This window comes from Electrona antarctica, assembly GCF_951216825.1.
Source record: "Electrona antarctica genome assembly, chromosome: 11".
In the NCBI taxonomy this organism is placed as follows: Eukaryota; Metazoa; Chordata; class Actinopteri; order Myctophiformes; family Myctophidae; genus Electrona; species Electrona antarctica.
In genome coordinates, this window is record NC_136792.1 from 10,733,152 (window position 1) to 10,756,055 (window position 22,904).

The following is a 22,904-nucleotide window of genomic DNA, read 5'->3' on the forward strand; positions in this document are numbered from 1 at the left end:
TGGGACACTATGTCAGAGCCAGGACTTGAACCTGCAGCCTCCTGATTCCCAGGCAGGCTCTGTACCCAGTGAGGCACTGTGCATGCTGTTCTTGAAAGGCCGAATAGATAATGACAGAAGAGCCAGAGACTTGTTTCCATTGTGGTTCATAAACATTCGAACGTCTAGAGATAAACAACAGCAAAAGAAACAATAGACAAATCTCCTGTTATTTTATTTTTTGTATTTTATTTTTGTATCAATGTTGTACTCAAAGGGAACAGCAGACTGTGTTGTGGCAGGTAGCAAGTAAATCAGTGACTTAGCACACTGGCTGCATTATCTGGAGATTGTGGGTTCAAACCCCACTCAAATCTTTACTTGCCAAAGTCTGCCATTGACCCGCATTCTGAATTTCTCAAATTTAAAAGCACTATATTTCTAAAACTATGACACATTTCAAAGATTCCTTTTCAGGACTACAAAACAAAACTACAAACTACAAAACTACAAAACATTTGAAAGTAAAAAGTTCCAGCATGTGTCTCCACAGAAAGCTGAATTATAAAAAGTGTGAATGGAGTTTCTAGGTGAAAGTGCTTTTTTGACGTGCCAATATCTGCCATTGAGCCCCATTGTAAATGTCTCAAATTTAAAAGCACTATATTTCTAAAACTATGACACATTTCAAAGATTCTTTTTCAGGCAAACATGTCCACCGTAAGATGAACCTAAATAGGTTTGAATGGGGTTTCTAGGTGTAAGTATGTAGGACTAGTAGCATGCCAAAGTTTGTGCTATTGCCATTGGGAATGCATTGGGCGTTTAACTTAAATAACTCAGAAACTACAAAACATTTGAAAGTAAAAAGTTCCAGCATGTGTCTCCACAGAAAGCTGAATTATAAAAAGTGTGAATGGAGTTTCTAGGTGAAAGTGCTTTTTTGACCTGCCAATATCTGCCATTGAGCCCCATTGTAAATGTCTCAAATTTGAAAGCACTATATTTCTAAAACGATGAAATATTTCAAAGATTCCTTTTCAGGCAAACATGTCCACCGTAAGATGAACCTAAATAGGTTTGAATGGGGTTTCTAGGTGTAAGTATGTAGGACTAGTAGCATGCCAAAGTTTGTGCTATTGCCATTGGGAATGCATTGGGCGTTTAACTTAAATAACTCAGAAACTACAAAACATTTCAAAGTAAAAAGTTCCAGCATGTGTCTCCACAGAAAGCTGAATTATAAAAAGTGTGAATGGAGTTTCTAGGTGAAAGTGCTTTTTTGACGTGCCAATATCTGCCATTGAGCCCCATTGTAAATGTCTCAAATTTGAAAGCACTATATTTCTAAAACGATGAAACATTTCAAAGATTCCTTTTCAGGCAAACATGTCCACCGTAAGATGAACCTAAATAGGTTTGAATGGGGTTTCTAGGTGTAAGTATTTAGGACTAGTAGCATGCCAAAGTTTGTGCTATTGCCATTGGGAATGCATTGGGCGTTTAAGTTAAATAACTCAGAAACTACAAAACATTTCAAAGTAAAAAGTTCCAGCATGTGTCTCCACAGTAAGCTGAATTACAAAAAGTGTGAATGGAGTTTCTAGGTGAAAGTGATTTGCCGTGAAAGTGAAAGTGTGAAAGTGATTTTTTTTTACATGCCAATATCTGCCATTGAGCCCCATTATACATTTCTCATATTTGGTTTCGGACGGCATACAATAGCATGTCATTTTTCGTGATTTTGGAGGATTTGAAAAAAGATGAAAATCACGAAATAGGCCTACTATAGTTCATGGTTTCAGACAGCATACTATAGTATCTCATTTTTTCATGATTTTGGGGCACTATGTCAGTGCCAGGACTTGAACCTGTGGCCTCATTCCCAGGCAGGCTGTGCTTGCTGGGTACAAAAAGCAAAAAAGATAATGATAGAAGAGCCAGAGACTTGTTTCCTTTGTGGTTCATAAGCATTCAAACCAGCTCTAGAGATAAACAACAGCACAAGAAACAATAGACAAATCCCCTGTAAAAAATGTTGTATTATTTTTGTATAAGTGTTGTTACTCAAAGGGAAAGGCAAACTGTGTTGTGGCAAGTAGCAAGTAGCTCAGTGACTTAGCACACTGGTTACATGATCTGGAGGTTGTGGTTTCCAACCCCACTCAAATCTTTACTTGCCAATATCTGCCATTGAGCCCCATTGTACATTTCTCAAATTTGAAAGCACTATATTTCTAAAACCTTATAGCCTATGTTAGGTCAATTTGAATCCAGCAAACAGAAATGTACTAATTTTTAATTTTATTTTTCTTCTGAATTGCAATTTGGTTCAATTGAATCCTACAAACAAAACATGGCTTATTGTTCTGTTTTTTTAAATATTCAGTCTGATTACACACACTGCTCCATTTGTTTCTGAATTTAAAAAATGTAGTCACGTGTCTATTCTGTTCCCTGGTCACATGGTTAAATCACATGGTCTTGGTCCTTCTACAACTTTAAAAAAAAATACTAGAAGTTAGGCAGGCTTGAAGACAGATAGATTGATAGATTGATAGATTGACAGACAGACAGACAGACAGACAGACAGACAGACAGACAGACAGACAGACAGACAGACAGACAGACAGACAGACAGACACCACACACGACGTCGTGTCGTGTATCGTGTCGTGTTGTATCATGTCGTGTCGTGTTGTCACGCTTTTTCGTCACACTTTTTCGTCACACTTCCTTTTCAGGCAAACATGTCCACCGTAAGATGAACCTAAATAGGTTTGAATGGGGTTTCTAGGTGTAAGTATGTAGGACTAGTAGCATGCCAAAGTTTGTGCTATTGCCATTGAGAATGCATTGGGCGTTTAAGTTATAACTCAGAAACTACAAAACATTTCAAAGTAAAAAGTTCCAGCATCAAAGATGGGACCTGTGGCCTCCAGATTCCCAGGCAGGCTCTTTACCCAGTGAGGCAATGTGCTGGTTGTATATAAAAAGCCAAATACTGGATGATAATAACCGAAAAGCCAGAGGCTTGTTTCCATTGTGATTCATGAACATTTGAACGTCTAGATAAACAACAGCACCACAAACGATAGACAAAGCTCCTGTTATGTTGTTCAATTTTTTGTACCAATTTTGTTACTCAAAGGCAAAGGAAGACTGCTGTTGCAGGTACTGTAGAACATAGCTCAGTGAGTTAGGGCATTGGTTACATGATCTGGAGGTTAAACCCCACTCAAGTCTGAAGTCTCTACTTTCAACAACGATTTCTAGAAGAACAACATCAAAACTAAAAAAAAAGCAGCATGAAATTATTGACTGGTACCAATGGCGCAGTGGGCTAGTCAAACAGGATACCTTGACAGTTCAAACAACGTGTTGGCCGGCCCGTTGGGTAAATAAACCATTGAGATGTAAGCATTATTAGTGTGATTACTTGATGTGCCAAAATCATGCCCCCATTATGAATTTGAAAGTACTATATTTCTAAAACTATGAAAGATTTCAAAGATTCCTTTTCAGGCAAACATGTCCACCGTAACCATGGCTGTGTTCTGCCCTCCTCCCCCCCATGGAGCAGAGCTGCTCTGTGAAACCCAGTTGAAAATGAATTGCGAGCTGCTTAAAACGATATACTATACTATGTACTTTTTCATGATTTTCATAATTTAATGCCTTGGAGTGGTCAGGTGTGCTCGATCGGTTACCTCTGCTACAGTTTGCACTTTGGAGGACCATCGGGATGGCCGCATCTCTCCCCCTGTATCCTGAGAGGTAAAGGTGCATGAAAAAACGTGTCCAGAGCATGACAATCGTACTGTTGTCATGCTATGGTGTGGTGGTGTCAAGACATGCCTTGTTCTGTATGATAGCATTGAGTTCTCTCGATTTAGAATGATATAATGATGATGGTGTGGTGATGAAGAGAAAAATAAACAGTGGACCCACAGTTCATAAAAAGATAGCTTTATTGCACAGGGTGTTGGAGTACTCTTTTTCTGTTTTTATATGTTTTCATAGAAAAGAAAATATGTTGAGTTAAACACAAGCAATTGCAAATTGAAGCAACGATTCCTCATAAAAGTTTAAGGAACACCCTCTGCATTTTCAAAACGTTTTCAAACCCCCTTTTAATTTTGTTCAATTGTCCATTTCCCTTTTTTCTTTTAGAACCAGTAAAATATTCAGAGCATGCAATGCCGCTTGTCCTAAACAAAGTAAAAAGGGGGAAAAAAGAAAAAAGAAAATTGTCATAATAAAAATGTAAAACTAAATAAAGCAACCTGTGACAAATAAAAAAGAGAGAATTCAACAAAACTTCCCATAAAAGAGGAAATGAATATCGTCAAATCTATGCATGGTCCACTCTGACATATTTCAACCTGTCCAGAAATCAAGATATAAAGCAATGTCTGTATAATTCTATAGTTTCTCTTTTTATCCTCTTCTGTTTCATTACAATAGCTTTTAATTCAAAGTTTACATTGTGCCCTGGTTTCTTCTGAAGATGTCGAAAATAGTACTAATTTATACAAAACACTTTCCTATGTACACAGGTCTTATATCGTGGGGTAGAAATTATGCTGTCTGGGGGGGGGGGCAACAAGGGATACAGTGAAAGGCGGCGATCCGATTGGCCGAATAGACATGAAGTTTGGCCTTTCAGACTATGATTCAGGGTGAGTTCCCCCCCCCCGTCCTCCCCCGTCCTCCCCCGGAACAACAGTAAAGTTATTTTGGAGCAAACTGACTAGGTAATGCATGTCACCTTTTTAAGCAGCTCCGTAAGAACCAGGGAAAGCAGTTCGGGTGGGAATTCCATCCAAGGCCTACAGTACATAACTTCATTTACGATTGGCCGGAGTTAAGGTGTCCCTGTTTGTGATTGCTTGCCTGCCTCTTCACGTGACAACACTATACTGTGTTTCTAGAAATCAACAGCTTGCATAACCTGAAAAATGTCCAATCCAAAATGTCCAATCCAATCCAATCTGAAAGGCATGGAAACCTTATATCGACAGAAAAGCAACTTCCGCTCATCTCCGGTGACACTCGGGAGACATCCAGTCCAGGCTGGAGCCGTGTAGGCCTGGGGAGCATGAGTTATTCGATCGTTTCTAAACAACCGTAACCATGCTGGCCTGCAGTCGGGGAGTTTGGGTATAGGACGCGACACAAAACAAAAGTCCACGTCTGTCGGTCTGTTCGTCTTTATCTGTCTGTCTTCATGAAATAGTCCAGTAACGGCATTGAGTTGGCAAACACACCTTTGGAAGGTACAATACAACACTTTACACTATAGGCTCATTTACTGTATACTGTAGTAGACAGTCCTTGTTTTCATCTTTTCTGTTTTCAACACCACAGCTGCTGAGCCATAGACCACTGTTAAGCAAAGACACAATCTCATACAATGACTTGACTTCACTGTGCTTGTCATTTCAGCTGCTACAGTAGTACCTACTCCATACACACCTACACCCTGAGTGTTGATTTAAACTCATTTCTAGTGTTGTAGTACTCGAGTCCCGTCTCAGCCTCAAGTCCGGTCTCGAGTCCACATTTTCATTTACTCGCACAGAATTTGACATTGTCTCGGACCAAGGGACTCGGGCCTCTCCCCCCACCGAGTCAACTCAAGTCACGAGTCACTACAATGCAATGAAATAAATGTATTATACCCATATACCCATTCACATTAACATGATAAGAGAGCTTTCTGGCGCTTATAGACAGCTATCTTGTTAAGTAACGGAGTGCAGCTGATGCACCTGCCTGCTCTCGCAGTGTTTTCTGTACCATGAGAAAAAAGAAAGAAGAAATCTGGTCTCGGTCTCGACTCGGTCTTGCTTCCCGTTGGTCTCAGTCTTAGACTCCCTCCCACACTCGGTCTTGACTCGGACTCGCTCCCCTTCGGACTTGGTCTTGACATGGACTCGCTTTAGGTGGACGCGACTACAACACTACTAATTTCAACAAACGCTCAGGATTTCGCAGTGCAGGCCATGTAACTGTAACATTTTCATATTCACAGAGGCTCCTTGTATCGTTTCTCAAAGCCCAGTTTCACAACTACATTTCTTTTTTATCTCACACTTCCTTCTTTCTCTCCAACCTCTCTGTTTCTCTCTCTTGGCTATGCTACCCGTTTCAGTCATGACCTTCCCTGTTCTTTCTCTGTCCTTCTTGCAGTTTTCCCCCCTCTGAGCGATTGTCTTGAGATCTTTTATATATATTTTCAATTAACGGCTTTATATTTCTCTGCTTTTCTTTTCTTCAATATTCATATATTTGATATATATTTGAATAGAAATATATATGTACATACTTTTGAAAACAAACATATATTTTTTATTATTTTTTTCTATTGCGAGAGCCCTAATGTTAAGTTTTGCCATGGCGAAACATTTTGGAGCAACTCCTTTTTGGAACGTTCTTTGTTATGGGACTAAGCTTTGGGAGAATAATGGAAATAAAGTGAAACTTAAAATTTTAACAGATACAGTACCATGCATAAAGCTAAAATCAATTCCAGTGAGGCGGAGGGATTTGGAGAAAAAAGAAAACACCTCATTCGTTTTTGAGAAGACTTGTCTCCGCAAGAAATATCTCGACTATGCAAACCCCTCTCATTGAGGTTGAACTCTCACCAATCCCCAACACGACTGCAAAATCGATCTCCTCTTTCTCTCTCGCTATTGAACTCCCCGTCAATGTCTGTTGTTCACAAACGTGATTCACAGATCACCTAATAGGCTACAAATAGGATTCCTCTCGCCTCTGCATCTGTATGAACATGCTGTAAGCTCGTATTTCGCCTCCCCGCTCCATCTGTCATCAAACATCAAACGGCATGTTCTGCACGTCTCGCCGCGTTATATATATAATATTTTATATATATATATACTGTATATCTCTGCTGTCGGGAAGAAACCACCCAACTCCAAAATGTTATTAATTAAATTAAATTAATACAAAATATCCTTTTTTTTTTCAGGAAAAGAAGAAAACCTTATATTTTGAAAACAAAGCAATAGTTGCTCTTTAGCAGACAGTTTGAGGGTCCAATGGAGTTAAGAGGTTTTGTCCAAAGCGGGTTTTTTTTAAATTATTTTCCATTGGTTCAATATTTTCGAAACGACATACAGACGTAAGGGGTGTTCAATAGCACTGATTTATGCAAAAAATAATAATCTAAAACCTCAAAAATGGAGTTAGGAGGTTTCTTCTCGACAGCAACGATATGTATATTGTCTGTCAGTCGTCTGTCTGTGTCTGTCTAGCACAGTGTGCTAGTGCGTGGGTCACAGTGAGACTGTATGGCTAAGATGGGTAGTATGGGATAGTGGGGGTTGTGGTGAACAAAGGGTCATACCATGAGCCATGACATTGTGGCACCATAATGAATGATAAAAGCGCCAGTTCCTTCATCACATGAAGGGAGATAAAGGTGCCAAAGATTGGAAATGGGGTTCTTTAACCATTTAAACCCAATATACGTTTTGACTGAGGTCCCCCCATGGGGGTCTAGCTGTGCCCACCCACCCCCAGAACCTTTTTTTCTCTTCGCTGAAAATAGACAATCTACAAGCTTCACCGTGCATCATGTTGCGACGCGTTATAGGGCTCATGTGGTTATAAAGGCACCCTATATTGTCTGCTTCTCAGTCGAACCCTTCTCCCTACAGCCCTCCTTCAACCTCACGTCACTCAAACTGACAAAAACAAAGAACGCTGAAATTATGATCATAGTGTTACATTAGCATCATCGTCATCATCATCGTCATCATCATCGTCATCATCATCATCATCATCATCATCATCATCGTCGTCATCCTCAACATCACCACCATTATCCCCATTCAAAGATACAAAACTGAACGAGGGGTATACTGTAGGTATGGGGGACATACGTTTCTGCCCGAGTAGTCAGCATACAGATTGAATTTAAAAAAAGGTCCACTGCTGTGTGTGCCTGCCACATGTATACATATATACTGTATATTTACACATATACCCACACGCACACGCACACACGGACACACACACACGCGCACACACACACACACACACACGCACACACACGCACGCACATCATACATGCAGGCTTGTGAAGGTTCCTCTATGTAAGATCCACTGTACCCTTTTTTATTAGTGCACATGAGATTATGTTCCCAAAAATCAGAAAACAAACAGAAACTCGAAGTAGAGTTTGGATTCATCTTTCGGTATTGGAAGATGATGCTTAGACATTTCATTTGTTTTCTTCTCCTTGTTCTCGCTATGTTGAGTCTGTTTAGAAAAAGAGTCAGTTAAGACTGCTACACAGTAAAATGCAGTGTTCATTTAACGCTGGGAGAGTAAAAAAGAAGAAGAAAAAAAAACGTTTATGCCCTCTCTCTGAGTTAAATCAACCCTATGGATTTTACTGTGCACCACAATAAAATCCTCAGTGTTAATCTATTCAATTGTAGCTGAAATTGACCCAGTCCATTTGGCTACATTTTGTACACACCCAAAGTTGCAATCCAGAACATATTTTAATTCATGGAGCATTCTTTTATATTCATTATGGCAGATTGTGATGAATAGAATACAGCTGGCACATATCTGCAGCGGTTGGAGGTGGTCTTCTATTGAGAGCGTTAGACCACAGGTAACACATCTAACGACTGACAACTAGTTCTGACTCCAGTGCAATATCTCCCCTGGATGAGCGGTAGATGTTTCCTGGATGCAGGAACTTACAGCTTTAACAACTAAAAACTCTATTATACTTTGTTGAGTGGAGTCCCCCAGGGGACTACACCTTGCTTTTTTTCCCTCCCCTCGACACCAAATCTCTTCGCCACAGAATAGGGGCGCTAGGCTTCAAGTGGTTATAAATGCACACTGAGGATGTGGACTGTGGTATGCTGTGTCGTCCGTTGTCTAGGTAGAAGGAGATTCCCCCGCGGCCTCGAGCTGTGATGTGGAGACACCAGTCCTCCAGGCTTGCTGGTCCTGTTACGTGCCCATGTACAGAACAAGCCTTTAGAGCCACGGTGAGAGGCCAAGGTGAAAGCAATAATGCCATGATATAATGAGCTCTGCTCTCAGCAGAGACCAGAAAAAGAAACACTTTGGAAAGCCTAAGAAAAGTGTCTACATAGGTCTGTGTGTAATTCCCATACAACATAGTTCATCCTACTTCTGTCTCGATTAAAAAAAAAGAAAATGTGCACGTGGAAAGCCTTTTGTGCATAAGTACAGTGTCCTTACCGAAAAAAAAAAAAAGGAGAGAATAACAAAAAAAGGTACAAATGTAAAGAGTATAGATGAGATGACGAGACAAAATCATTAGGCTATTTGTGTTTTGGCAAGTGACTTCCAGGATGGCGCCAGAAGAGAAGAGAGACAGGGCAAATGAGAGAATAACAAAAGCAAAAAAAATCAGGCCAAAATAAAGGCAAACCCCTGTGCTGTGAAGACCCACAAGTCGACCCCGTCGTACAGTACCGTCCGCGAGCCCCCCCCCCCGGGCCGGCCCTCTGCAGCCTGGCACCGTGCAGGCATTGTTGGGTGAGCTGTGTGTGTGTGTGTGGGTGTGTCCCTCGACCTCCCCCACCCTCCCCCCAGCATCCTATTAAGAGTCGTGGTACCGCCCACCCACCCCCTGCAGGTACCGGGCAGGCTTACACAAGTGTGTAGGACTTGGAGTAGGCCCCGGCCCCTCCATCTCTATCTCGATCTCTATCCCGATCTCTATCTCTCTGCTGCTTCTGCAGTCTGCCTAGGCCCGAGGAGCTGCTGCTCTCCAGCAGAGAGTCTCTAGATCCCGAGGCGGCGGTGGCGCCTCCGGGGGTCGCTCCTCCCCCCGTGGCCCCCACCGCCCCGCTGGCGCCGCCGCCGGACGACGAAGAAGAAGACACGTCCGTAGCGGCAGCCGCCGCCGCGCCTTGGCCGGCCGAGGCGGAGGAAGCGGGCATGGTGAGAGTCCTCTGGGGCAGCGTGGAACTGCTGGAGCAAGCGGAGGAGGCCCCTCCAACACCACCACTGGCCCCGGTCGCTCCCACCAACGAGGAGGCCCCGGAGGAGGACGTGAGGCTGGCCAGACCAGAGTGGCCCATGGTCAAAGCCTGCTGCTGCTGCTTGGCAGAGTCGGCAGTCACATGGCGGCCCTGGGTGTGGTACGCCCGCTGGGCCTGCAGGCTGCGGATGGAGGCCTCGCGTGGCGGCACCACGGGGCAGGGGTCGTGGTGCTCCGACTGCTTCCGGAAGAAAGGGTCTGTTTTCATGTAGAGGGGTAGGTTGCAGTAGTCACCTGCATGGGGTGAGGACAGGAGGAGAATATTATATATATTTGTTTTATTACTGTAAATTACAGCTAAAGTTATCATAGCTGTCATGGGTTATAAAAATGTATGTATATTGTATATTCTACCCGCAACATATAGGCCTTTATCACTTTGAAGATAATAAAAATCACACCCGTGTGAAGTGAGGGACGTTCTTATCATCATACATCTTCACGACGTAAAACAAACGTCATTCATTGTTAATGGCATTTAATGTTTGTGTTTACACAAAAATAGCCGATTTGCTCAGACACATACTGTACTGTATGACGTAAATTCTCCAGTCATTGTCAATGGCATTTAATGTTTGTGTTAGGACAAGAATCTACACTATAGCTGAATATAAGGGGCTAGTGCCCCTCGAAAAAAAGAAAGGAACAAAAAAAAGACAAAATATGAGTTGAAAACTAAAATTAAGAAAACAATATTATATTATATTATATTATATTGCATCACTTTTCCACCGGGACACGCCCCCTCTAATAGACTGATCGGCAAAACATTGAGCAGCATGGAGCATTGGAGTTTTGAAGCGCTCGTTGGAAAGCCCTGCGTAGCGCGTACCACTTGTTTCTAGATGTTACATAAGGCAGCAAGAGGTTGTCTTATTGAAAACAAGCGCTTCCAAACTCCAGTGTTGGGTCAGCTACATGTATAGCTTAACTTGCCCAACACTGCAGATAACAATGAATCATAGCTAATAGGCCTATTAATTAACTTTAATAGAGTCTTGCTTACTCCACTATACGTGCAGGTATTCGAGCCTCAATTCTTACTGGAAAAAAAACCCTGTTGAAAACTAGAGTTCTCAACAGGCCCGAAAATTAAGGCCCTTTAGGGTGTCTTACTGGTATTAGTCTTGATATTTTGGGACAACAACCACTCACTCTTGCCGCGGTGTGGGATGGGCACAGCTACATTCTTGCCGCGGTCGTAGTCCTGGGGCTTGGGTGGCGAGGCGGTGAAGCGGCAGATGCCCGGCTCCGAGGGCGTACTCATGGACGTCATGCTGTCGGCGTTGTCGTTGGTGCCCGTGGTCATCTGGTCGGACGAGCTGTCCGAGATGAAGCACTCGGTGATCTCGAACTTGGCGTGCTGCAGGTGCTCCTCGAGCTTGGCGTGCTCGTACGCCCGGGCCAGCTCTTCGTAGGTGGACGAAGCGCTCTCCGTCGACACCATGCTGTTACGACCCTTATCTATATACGGAGACGTATGGGTTGAAATTACTATAGGAGCAGTGGTTCTCAAACATATGTGACCAAACTTGAGACACAGTAAAGTCATTGGATCTTTTTTTGTCATGTCATATGAAAGCAGGGAATCATAGCTTCAAATTGACATAATGGTTTGAGAGGAGAAAAACTGTTTTCTTTTAAGAAAAACAAAAAACAAAACAGTTTTCTCCTCTCCTGAACAGTTAGTCTTGCCGCCATGACTGTCTCTGCATCAAAAAGAGTCACATATTTGGTCACCCCTGAAAATAACTTTTTCATCTAGTGGTTTTCAACCAGTGGTCCGGGGACCACCAGTGGTCCTTGAGGGCATTCCAGGTGGTCCCCAGCTAAATGATGGAGAGTTGGTAACCAAGTGGACCCTTATAGATCTTTAACTCTCGAGAGCGTGAAGTGAAACCAAATTAACCCTTACAGGTCCATTTGGTTTCATTTTTACACTCTCAAGAGTAAATTATTGTTAAACATCTGCACAATTACATAATGTAGAAGAACAGTTATTTTGATCAACGTTTTCCTGTTGCCTCTCCTATGGTACCGCATCAATACAGCATGGCATTGGGAACAAAATCTTATCCAGCGATAACAAGAATATTCGTTAGTTTTGGGTCGGCGAGGCTAAATCTGACTCAAATGCAGAATAAAATAATGGGCCTTGACATAACAATGGTTGAAAACCACTCATCTACGGCAACCCTGAATTACATTGTTTCTTTTTACACTCTTTGTCATATTAACGGTATGTAAATACAGGTATGTAAATCTTTCCGGGCAAAACTGGAGAGAAATAGAGAATATTTGTTTCCATTATAGGACAGACTGACAATAACTTGTATACTTGGCGTTTAACCTGCACGCATTTTAACGTGAGCTTGTAGATCTGCCATTTGTAGGCATCTGTAGGCTGAAAAAGAATGCACCAAGTACAGTTTAACTCTGTTCCGCTTTTACTAAGTATAGAGCAGTGGCTCCCAAACTCTTTCATGTCGAGGACCCCCAAATTGACACTAATTAGCCCGCGGACCCCCATTTGAAGAGATAATGCCAGCGACCCCCATAAGAGAAGATTTTTACGGCTCTAGCACTGATTCTCAACCCGTTTAATTTCAAGGACATGCATCAGGCTACGGACTCGCCATTTAATGGCATTTCTATCTCTGAGACCCCAATTTATATTGTAAAATCAATGTTAATTTAACTACAAATGGAACCAAATGGACCTGTTAGGGTACACTCTCAGAGTTACAGACCCATAAGGGTCCATTTGGTTCCAAACTATCATTTAGCTGGGGACCCCCTGGAACTCTCTCAAGGACCCCTGGGGGTCCCTGGACCCCACTTTGGAAACCACTGGTATAGAGGGTCTAAGAAGTGGTTAAATTGAAGTGTCATTGCCACAAGGGAGCGGGCCACGCTCATATATTCTGGACTTGTCCTAAAATTCAGAAATACTGGCAGGATATCCACTCCACCTTGGAGACCATTCTGTGTTTTGAGATACCTCTGACTTGTTCCTTCTTATTGCTGGGAAATATCCCTGAAGAGTTTCTAATACATGATAAATATTTAATCAAGATCCTCTTAGCGACAAGTAAGAAAGCGATCACACGACGCTGGTACCAACAGGACCCACCAACGAAAGAACATTGGATGGACATTACTGAGGAACTGTATGTTATGGAAAAACTAACATTCATACTTAGAGGATAAGTTCTATAAAAAGTGGGAAAAGTGGGATCTCTTCTCTCAGCCTAGTGATAATGCAATAGGATTTCAATGAATGTATCTTGTAATATGAAAAATGCAGCTTTGTCTTTTGTTTTTGTCTTCCTCTTTTTGTTCTTTTATTTTCGTCTTGTTTTTTGGTTTTGTTTTGTTGTCTGTCTTTTCATCAATAAAAATGAAGTGAAAAAAAAATAATTGAAGTGTCATTGATAAATTCCAAGTATTCTCAAAGTATCCGGAGGCATCCCTGGACTTGCGTCAAGGCAGCCACTTTGAGAAGCCCTGAAATAGGATACCGGTATAAGAAGATTTACTCCAGCTTTAAAAAAAAAACGTCTCTTGATCAGCATGAATGGCTTCAAGTGTCACTATCCAGATAGACTGGAACTCACCTATGCTTTCTATGGCATAGGCAGCTCCCGGCAGGATCCACCGGGAGAAACTAGACACAGCTCAGGACATGAGACTAATTAATAACAGCGACAGAGAGAGAGAGGAGTATGTGTGTGCGTGTGCGTGTGAGTGTGAGTGTGAGTGTGTGTGTGTGTGTGTGTGTGTGTGTGTGTGTGTGTGTGTGTGTGTGTGTACGTGTGTGTGTGTCTGCGTCAATTTAACAAAGGTGCAGACAATCAGAAATCAGCAGAGACAGCAACGTTTGCGCTACTGTATGCCGAATTGAAGTGGACTCGACCCCAGACTTTTTCTTTCTTCCTGGTTTCCGAGGCTATACTATCCAGATGCCAACCTGTGTCCTGTGAGAGGCTGGCACTGTAGCTGTCGCTCTCTGTGACCGTGATGCCATGCTGCGAGCCCACCGTGCGCCAGTCCGAGGTGAGGGTACGGGCTGGCGTGGACGCCTGGCACTTGGTGAGGGTCCACTGGCTGGAGTAGCGGTTCCTCGTGCTGTGGGCCGACTTCACGCTCTTCCTCGACACGGGATCTGGAGCAGGAAAGTCATGAGACCGAAAATTCCAGGCTGTGCAATGTAAAGGCATTGTGTTATTTATTTGTCACGCTGTTGACGAATTGAAAACATATGGACCATGATGGAAACAACGTATTCAATCAATAAATCAATAAATCAATCAATGAAAGGGCAAATATGATGACCAGATGAATGTTTGGCTCTTCTCTCATTAAACCCTAAATACTTTGTTGACCAAAGTCTCCCAAGGGTCTACAGTACAAGTGTGAGTGTGCCCACACATTTTTGACTTGAGAACTACTTTTAAAATGACCAGCTCAACAATAAAATATATTTATATATACGACAAACACAGCTGGAATTGAAAATAGTGGGGAAATAATAGTGTTCGGTATATCCTTGCCTCGCACATGTTCATATAACTTTGTAATGCTACTGAAGTTTGCGCGCAACCCTCTTGAAAACAAAGCGTTGCATTGTGGGTTTTTACTACAAGACGCCAAGGGAGCCGCCAGGCCAGTGTTGTTTTTGGCAGCAAATTTTGATTTTAGTTTTAGTCATAGTCTCTTCAATAGTTTTTATTTAGTCTTAGTCACATTTTAGTCACCTGGAATGTATTAGTGTTAGTCTAGTTTTAGTCGACTAAATGTCATAAGATTTTAGTCGACTAAATCTACAGTTTATTTAGTCGACTAAAATGTATGTTGGCGGGCCATGATTCTGTCGAAATGACTGATTTTACAATTGCTGAAAATAGCCGATCTACAAGCTCACAAGCAGTGAGATTGTAGATCTGCTATTTTCAGCAATTGTAAAATCAGTCATTTCTAGTCAACTAGTCCCTTCCTAAAAATTTTGTTGTTGACAAAATTGTCAATATATTTAGTCTTAGTTTTAGTCATCATAGCTTAGTTTTCCTTTAGTTTCCATTTAGTTTTCGTCAGTGAAAAAAGGTAGTCGACGAACATTTTTAGTCATAGTATATACGAAAACAACACTGCGTCAGGCCCTTCTCTCTATATGCACCCTAGACGAGCAAAGGGCTTAAATCAAGTAAGTCATGTCTGCCATTCATCGTTTCTGACCAAAATCTAATACAAAATTAAAAGAAATGAACAGAGAAGGCAGACTCACTGGTTCCTGGCCTGATGTCTGACATGTCGATCAGAGGACCAGTGTTCTGTATCAAGGCAGGGTGGTGTACAGACACACCGGTGCAGAAGCTCTGAGGGTTCCCCGTTTGGTTGAACTCCGTGTCCGTCACAGGTATGGTGGCTTTGTCTTCACCTATAGAACAAAATGTTCCCAAACTTTATCACCCATATAGGATCCGCACACATCACCATGTCTCTTTATGACTGCAAAATAGTATCTACGTTGAATGGGCTCTATGCACACGTTGAAGGAATAAATACCAGCACTCACGTTATCCGTTAGGATTCTTGTTTTATTTCAGTTTTCCCCAGCAGGCATAACAAACAGACAGACGGACGTTTCGGCCGGGTGGCCTTCTTCAACTATAATCTATGCACACGTGCCATTTTGGAAAGTACTTGGGCCCCCTTTCCCTACTTCCTTCACAGGTGATACTGCTGATAGTAATGAAGGCTCTGTTCCATTCTGGTCAAACAGAGTGCAGGGTGCTGCTATACTGTGTGTGTTGGCTCACTGGAAACACTCTGCCACACCAGTGGGTCTCAAAGTGTCCTTGAGTGGGTTCCAATAAATGGCCCCGTGTGGGTGTATATAACTCTCAAGAGTTATGGGGGTCCTTGAACTGAAAACATCTGAGAACCACTGCACACTAAATGGAACAGAGCCTTCATTAGTATCATCGGTAACACCTGTGAATGAAGTATAGGGAAGCGGCCCGGAAGTAGGAAGAGTTGTTCTGTGTGCATATCTGTGTGCATATAGCCCATAGCAGCACAATAGCATGTGCCCGCAGCCCCGCACACACACGCACGCACGCACGCACGCACGCACGCACGCACGCACGCACGCACGCACGCACGCACGCACGCACACAGCAACATACTAACCAATTTGCTTGATGCCTTCTTTGTCCTCAATGAGCAGCTGAACTCTGGGGATGTCGATGTGCAACCGCGGCCCCTGAGGGGGACCCTTCACTGGAGTGTCAAAGCTCCGGTTGTTCTTACTGCTCAGGGTATACAACACACACACACACACACACACACACACACACACACACACACACACACACACACACACACACACACACACACACACACACACACACACACACACACACACACACACACACACACACACACACACACACACACACACACACACACACACACACACACACACACACACACACACACACACACGTAAGGAAATAGCATAGTTTTAGTGTTTTTCTTTCTTTTATTCTTTTTTAAATGGATCAATTACACCAGGTCACTTTCATTTAATGGCCTATTACTTATATGACAAATATGACTTAATTGTTTTACCTGATTAGCATCTCAGCCAGGCTTTTGGCATCTAGACAGGGCAAATATATGATGGAGAGAGAGAGAGACAGAGAGAGAGAGAGAGAGAGAGAGAGAGAGAGAGAGCAAAAAAGTGCTTTACTATACAAAAAGCCAATTCTTACTCATACAAAATCATTCTAGAGTAATTTTGTATTATTATTACTATTCCTTATCAGAAGCCCGTTCCTCTCCTGTCGTTTGTTCCTCTTCCTCACCTCTCAGTCTCTTGAGCCTTTTCTCTTTGCGTTTCTTGCGGATGATGAAGAGGAGGGCGACGCCCAGAGTCACCAGGATGACGGGACAGCCAATAGAAAACAGCTTCTTCACGTCGTCATTCTTCTCCAGGGGCGACTTGATTGGTGGGATGGTACCTGCGAACACGCCATGGAAGAACGGGGCTAACTCACTTCTTCTATGTGCAAACTGCTAGATAGATCATGCTATGTAAAGGAACACGCCATTTTCAAATGCAGGCCTATGTACTGTAATCACTGCTATGATTCATATTTAGTTTGACATGGTATTACCACACAAAACATGTTTTAAAACTCTTTCTCCCTCTTTGAGAAATTATGGAACTATTAATATTCAAATGTACAAAGCAAAGTGGGTTCAGGTTTCAGCAAGTGGCTAATTGGACCGTGATAGGTTTGTGGGGGTTGGTGACAACACTGGAGATTTATATAAAACCTCACCACCAGCCACCAGAATGTGAAAATGGTGCTTCTGGTGGAAAGTCGGAAGAGTTAACTGTAAAAAAAAATAAAAAAATGTTGACTTTGATGCTACACCGTAAAACTGCTTCTTCGCCTGGAAAGGAGCCAGCTTAGGTGGTCCGGGCATCTGGTTAGGATGCCTCTCGAGCGTCTCCCTAGGGAGGTCCTCGAGGCACGTCCCACTGGGAGGAGATCCCCGGGGCAGACCAAGGCGCAGTTGGAGGAAACACATCGACTCACTGGCCTTGGAACGTCTCGGGATCCCCCAGGAGGAAGTCACTAATGTTGCTCTGGAGAGGGAAGTCTGGAGCTCTCTGGTGGAGCTGTTGCCCCCGCGACCCGTCTACGGATAAGCGGTTGAAGATGGATGGATGGATGGACAGTAAAACCCAAGGTGTTAAATGAACACCCAGGACAGTATCTGTTCCGTGGAGACTCACTGCCATCGTAGTCCAGTGTAGCAAACTGGGAGCTCTGGTTTCCACAGCCGGCGCTGTTACAGGCCTTCATCTTCAACTCGTACCAGGTGGCCTCGCGCAGCTCCGCCAGGAACACGTCTGAGGTGGCGTTGGTGCGCACACTTTGCCACGCCCACGTACCTGGATGGGGGACATGACACATGTCGTTACATGCACCTGGATGGGGGACATGACACATGTCGTTACATGCACCTGGATGGGGGACATGACATAACACACCACCAGGGTAGAAGAGCTTCACCCAAAACCTAGCGTGTTTGTTGTGGAGGAAATCTCGAACCTAATGCCCCGTGAGTTTGAAGTCGGACGGACGGACGGTTCTCGAGATACGTGAACGTACAGACGTATACCGTGCAGAGATGTTTTATTAATAATTATTATTTATTTTTGTTCCTAGTATACAATAACACAAAGTGTATCCATCAGTACTAAACTGTAATAATAATAATAATAATAATAATAATAATAATAATAATAATAATAATAATAATAATAATAATAATAATAATAATAATAATAATAAACTTTATTTATGTAGCACCTTGTTACACAAAGTTACAAAGTGCTTAACAACTTAAAATCAAACAGTAAATGATACATCATAAACAATGGAGAGAGAAACAAAGAGCAAGACAGCAACACAATAACATAATATCAGTGAAGAATACATGTATGCATCATTTGCTGCCATTTAGGGCAGTGGTTTTCTACCAGTGGTCCGGGGACCACCAGTGGTCCTTGAGGGGGTTCCAGGTGGTCCCCAGCTAAATGATAGATCTTTAACTCTTAGAGAGCGTAAAATTAAACCAAATGGACCCGGTTTCACTCTCAAAAGTTAAATTGTTATCTCTCATAATGGGACCACATCAATACAGCATGGAATTGTGGGCAGAATCTTCCAACGACAATAAAATATTCTTTATGCTGTAGTTTTGGGTCTGAGAGGCTAAATGTCATCAAATCAGTGTGGCTCAAATGACGGGACTTGATGTGAAAAAGTGTTGAAAACCACATGGTTTAGGGAGTTAATAAAAAGGCATTTATTTTTCTTTTCAGAGCAGATCAAGTGAACCAAACCTTTGGGTCTGAACTCCAGAGTGACTGCACTGATGGGACATCCTCCGCTGGCCCAGCCCTGCAGGTTGAGCCGCGCGTGGCTGGAGTTGATGTGAGTGAACACCGGCTGGTCCTTGTTGAACTGCGGCTCTGCACAGGGAGGGAGGGACACCAGAGGAACGTTACGCCACTGTGTGTTTCTGTGTGTGTCTCAGACAGCCAATGTGTCTGTGTGTGTCTCAGACAGCCAATGTGTCTGTGAGTCATAGTCTTTGGAATGAAACTTAATTTAGTTCAAGTCACATTTTAGTCACCTGGTCTAGTTTTAGTCGACTAAATATCATAGGACTTTAGTCGACTAAATCTACTGTTGATTTAGCCGACTAAAATGTATTTTGGCGGGCCTTGATGCCATCGTAATGGCTGATTTTACACTTGTTGAAAATAGCCAATCTACAAGCTCCAAGCTACTGGGCTTGTAGATCTTCTATTTTCAACAAGTGTAAAATGTAAAATGGATCTCTTGTCCACTAGTTCCTTCATAACATTGTAGTCTAGTTTCTATATCTGTTGACGAAATTGTCAATACATTTAGCTTAATTTTAGTCATCGTAGCTTAGTTTTCATTTAGTTTCCATTTAGTTTTCATCAATGAAAAAAGGTAGTCGACGAACATTTTTCGTCTTAGTTTTAGTCGACAAAAACAACACTGCAGCCAATCACCACATAAGAATAACTTTAGTTTCTCTCTCTTGCTATCCTAATATACATATTAGTCGATGCCGGACCCCCGTTTGAAAATAGATGCCATGCAGCAGGGCCGGCCCGAAAGGCAGGCGAAACAGTTCTCCGCCTATAGGGTGCCAGGTTGGCTACGGGCGCTGTGTTTAAAAAAATAAAGAAACACCTAAAAATCACACAAAACCTCCAAAATAGCTCCAAAAACTGCACAAAACCTCAACATTTTCACCTGCCTTTGGGCTCTGAGGGTATTGTAACGGGGACCCCAATTAAATACATGTTTATCTCTGGGACTGGGACCTCAATGTAGTACACTCTAAAATATGTGAATTGTAAATGTATTTCACCATGAGAGTGTTGAAATGGACCTGTAAAGGTCCATTTGTTTTGATGAAAAACACAATCTGGGAAAAGAATCCGAGATAAATGGATTCATCTGTTCTACTGGAGGTGGACGTCTGGCTGACCTTTGACTTCCGGTTATTTCCTGTTTACTCGATCGCCTAGCAACCCAGAGAGCTATTCCATACGCTGGTGAAGAGCGCGATCAGACGCAATCAATAAACACATAAAAAAGACAAAGTGGCGCGGGTGAGAGATGAGTTATGGACCCCTGCAGGGGCCCCGGAACCGGAACACACTTTGAGAAGCTGTGTTTATATAGGCATGTCTTACCTCGTCCATGGGTTTTGGCTTCGATGATCTCGCTGATGCGTCCGGCGCCCACGCTGTTTTTGGCGGCCAGCTTGACCTTGTACCAGGTGCCACAGCGCAGGTTGTCCAGTTTGAACGACCGCTCGGTCGAACTGATGAACACGTCCCTCCACTCCTCGGTGTTGTCCACTGAATACTGCAGCACGAAGCCTGCACGCACGCACGCATGCACGCACACGCACACACACACACACACACACACACACACACACACACACACACACACACACACACACACACACACACACACACACGTCAATGTTTAAGCTCATAAACTTGATATGAACTATACACGTCTGTCATGCTTTCTGTATAGCCTGATTAATGCTGTTCTAAAACATATAGATGTACATACGTTCGGCACCGCCGTAATTAATAATGCATCAATAAATGAGTATTATTGCCCTGAAGCTTTGGAAGAGTTTACATGGTCTTCCCCTTCTATTGATACCTTTAGTAAATGGCAAATGGTCTGCATTAATAGGAGGCGGCACCATTCTGCTCATCAGAAGTCTTGTTCAAGGACAATTCAACACAAAGCCAGGAGGAGCAGGGTATCGAGCCATAAACCTTCTGGTTTTTAAGACACACTTTTTTTTCCTCCATTGCTGGTGTTTAAATGTTTGCTTAAAGGGATAGTTCAGATTTTTTTTAACTTAAGCTGTATGAAATACTTGCCATTAATATAGTGGTTGCAACTGTATTAATTGATTTCCCGAGTCCCGTGGTGGAAAGTTGCACTAATATTTTAGAAATAGGTCAACAATACAAATTAGTACAAATTAGTTAGTTTTGTGGATTAATTTACTTGTTTGGCCCCCTGTGCTCCCCACAAAATGACCGGAACTACTTAATATTTCACCAAAACCAGAGCAGAACTCCCACCACGGGACTCGGGCAATCAATTAATACAGTTGCAACCACTGTATTTCATACAGCTTAAGTTAAAAAAATCTGAACTATCCCTTTAAGGTCAAGGTTATATTACAAAAAAGGTTAAAATGCGTTTTCACCTTTTTTGTAATAAGGTACCTTGACTTTGCGGAATTACGGCTGTGCTTGGATGTTTTTTTGTTAGTGCTCGGATCGCTCCTCTCTTTTCAAGTGTGATTCCCGTTGATCCTAGAAGCACCAGCCTACCTTTTCAAACTCCATTGAGCACCTATAGTTGGTCTCTCTTTTCTCCTGGTATACAGTACATGTTTTCAACAGAACAAAAAAACTAATAGAAACTCTTCCTCACCACCAGATGGTGATGTGGAGCTGTGCTTCTCCTCACTACAGCTACACGGGACCCAGATGGGAGGTGGAGTTGGCTGTGCTTTATCTGTGCCGCCATTAGTTACCCACAAACCCCCAGACTGAGATGGCGCTGACTGAGCATCTATGCAAATGAGGGTGTGCAATATGGTGACTGTTTTCATAATCAGCTGCCTTTGGATAGCGAGCTCTGTTGAGGTCTTTTCAGCTAGACTCAGAGAGCCTCTTTCCTCTCCTTCTCCCTCACAGATATAAAGGGCTGAAACTAAGCAGGGTGAAACTGCCAAAGACCCAGCAAGCCTGGTTTACATTGTCTCTGTTTCTGTTTGTCTTTGACTGAGTGGACGTTTAATATTATGGAATGAAACAAAGGAGAACAAAATAAAGACCAGAGGACGGGTACATCAATGTCGAGCTATCGACAGAAGAGCACATACACATCTTCTCATACAAATCTCACGGAGAAATGTTTGTGTGACTTTGTGTCGTCTCAATATGCCTCTGCACTTCTGCTTCAGAAAGACTGGGCTGCAGAGGCCCTGCTGCAGTGCTAATACTGATGTCTATTGCCTACCAAGGCTTTTCAAGGCACGTGTGCGCGTATAGCGTACGTGAGCCCGCAGCACTGCACACGCACTTTTAGGTCCAGTCCAATTTGAAAGTCTGCGAATGCGGAGCTCGCGCTATGAGCGTGGGCACATTATGCGAGCGAAGAAGCGGCAAGATGCCGCCTAGAGCAGGTGTCTCTTCCTGTTTTTTTAGACAGCTGGTGGATGGAAATGAAGGTAGATTGAATATTTGTTATCCCAGAGAACATCATGTAGCTTAACCCCAAAATATAATGGTGGCAACTGGGACTATGAGAAACTCAATGTTCTTTCTGTATACTTATAGAGACTGGAGGAGAAAGGACTTCTTATTGCCCCCTAAAGTCAAAATGGGGTGTGTATCATTGTATGAAGCAAACAGTACAGTTAACAACAGAACAGACAATCAGGTGCACTAGCAGGTGCACTAGAAAAAAACATATTTTGCGGCTCCAGACAGATTGGGCCAAAAATGTATCTTTTGATTTTAAAGGCTGCCTACCCATGGTCTAAGGTGACCTATAGATGAATCCACAGAGGGCTGCCCTGCAGGGCGCGGCCATTACTGAGGTGTGCCCTTAACTGATTAGCTACACCTGGCCTACTCCATGGAGCAGTGGCATTTCAATAATCAAATAAAAACAAT

General features: G+C 42.9%; 1 protein-coding gene across 3 annotated transcripts in view; it reads right to left on the bottom strand.

Annotated features, from left to right (window-relative positions):
- Window positions 1-9,656: 9,656 nt before the first annotated feature.
- Window positions 9,657-22,904, bottom strand: part of dscaml1 (Down syndrome cell adhesion molecule like 1) — a gene marked incomplete at its 3' end in the record, with an annotated part of 193,388 nt that continues 180,140 nt past the window's right edge. For all 3 annotated transcript variants that reach the window (XM_079514495.1, XM_079514496.1, XM_079514494.1), the window contains exons 26-35: window positions 20,373-20,561; window positions 18,978-19,106; window positions 17,862-18,020; window positions 16,921-17,076; window positions 16,685-16,715; window positions 16,244-16,362; window positions 15,336-15,488; window positions 14,022-14,216; window positions 11,207-11,515; window positions 9,657-10,285 (exon numbers count right to left, since the gene is read on the bottom strand). In XM_079514495.1, the coding sequence (XP_079370621.1) occupies window positions 9,657-10,285; window positions 11,207-11,515; window positions 14,022-14,216; window positions 15,336-15,488; window positions 16,244-16,362; window positions 16,685-16,715; window positions 16,921-17,076; window positions 17,862-18,020; window positions 18,978-19,106; window positions 20,373-20,561 (2,069 nt within the window). The remainder of the gene's footprint in view (window positions 10,286-11,206; window positions 11,516-14,021; window positions 14,217-15,335; window positions 15,489-16,243; window positions 16,363-16,684; window positions 16,716-16,920; window positions 17,077-17,861; window positions 18,021-18,977; window positions 19,107-20,372; window positions 20,562-22,904) is intronic.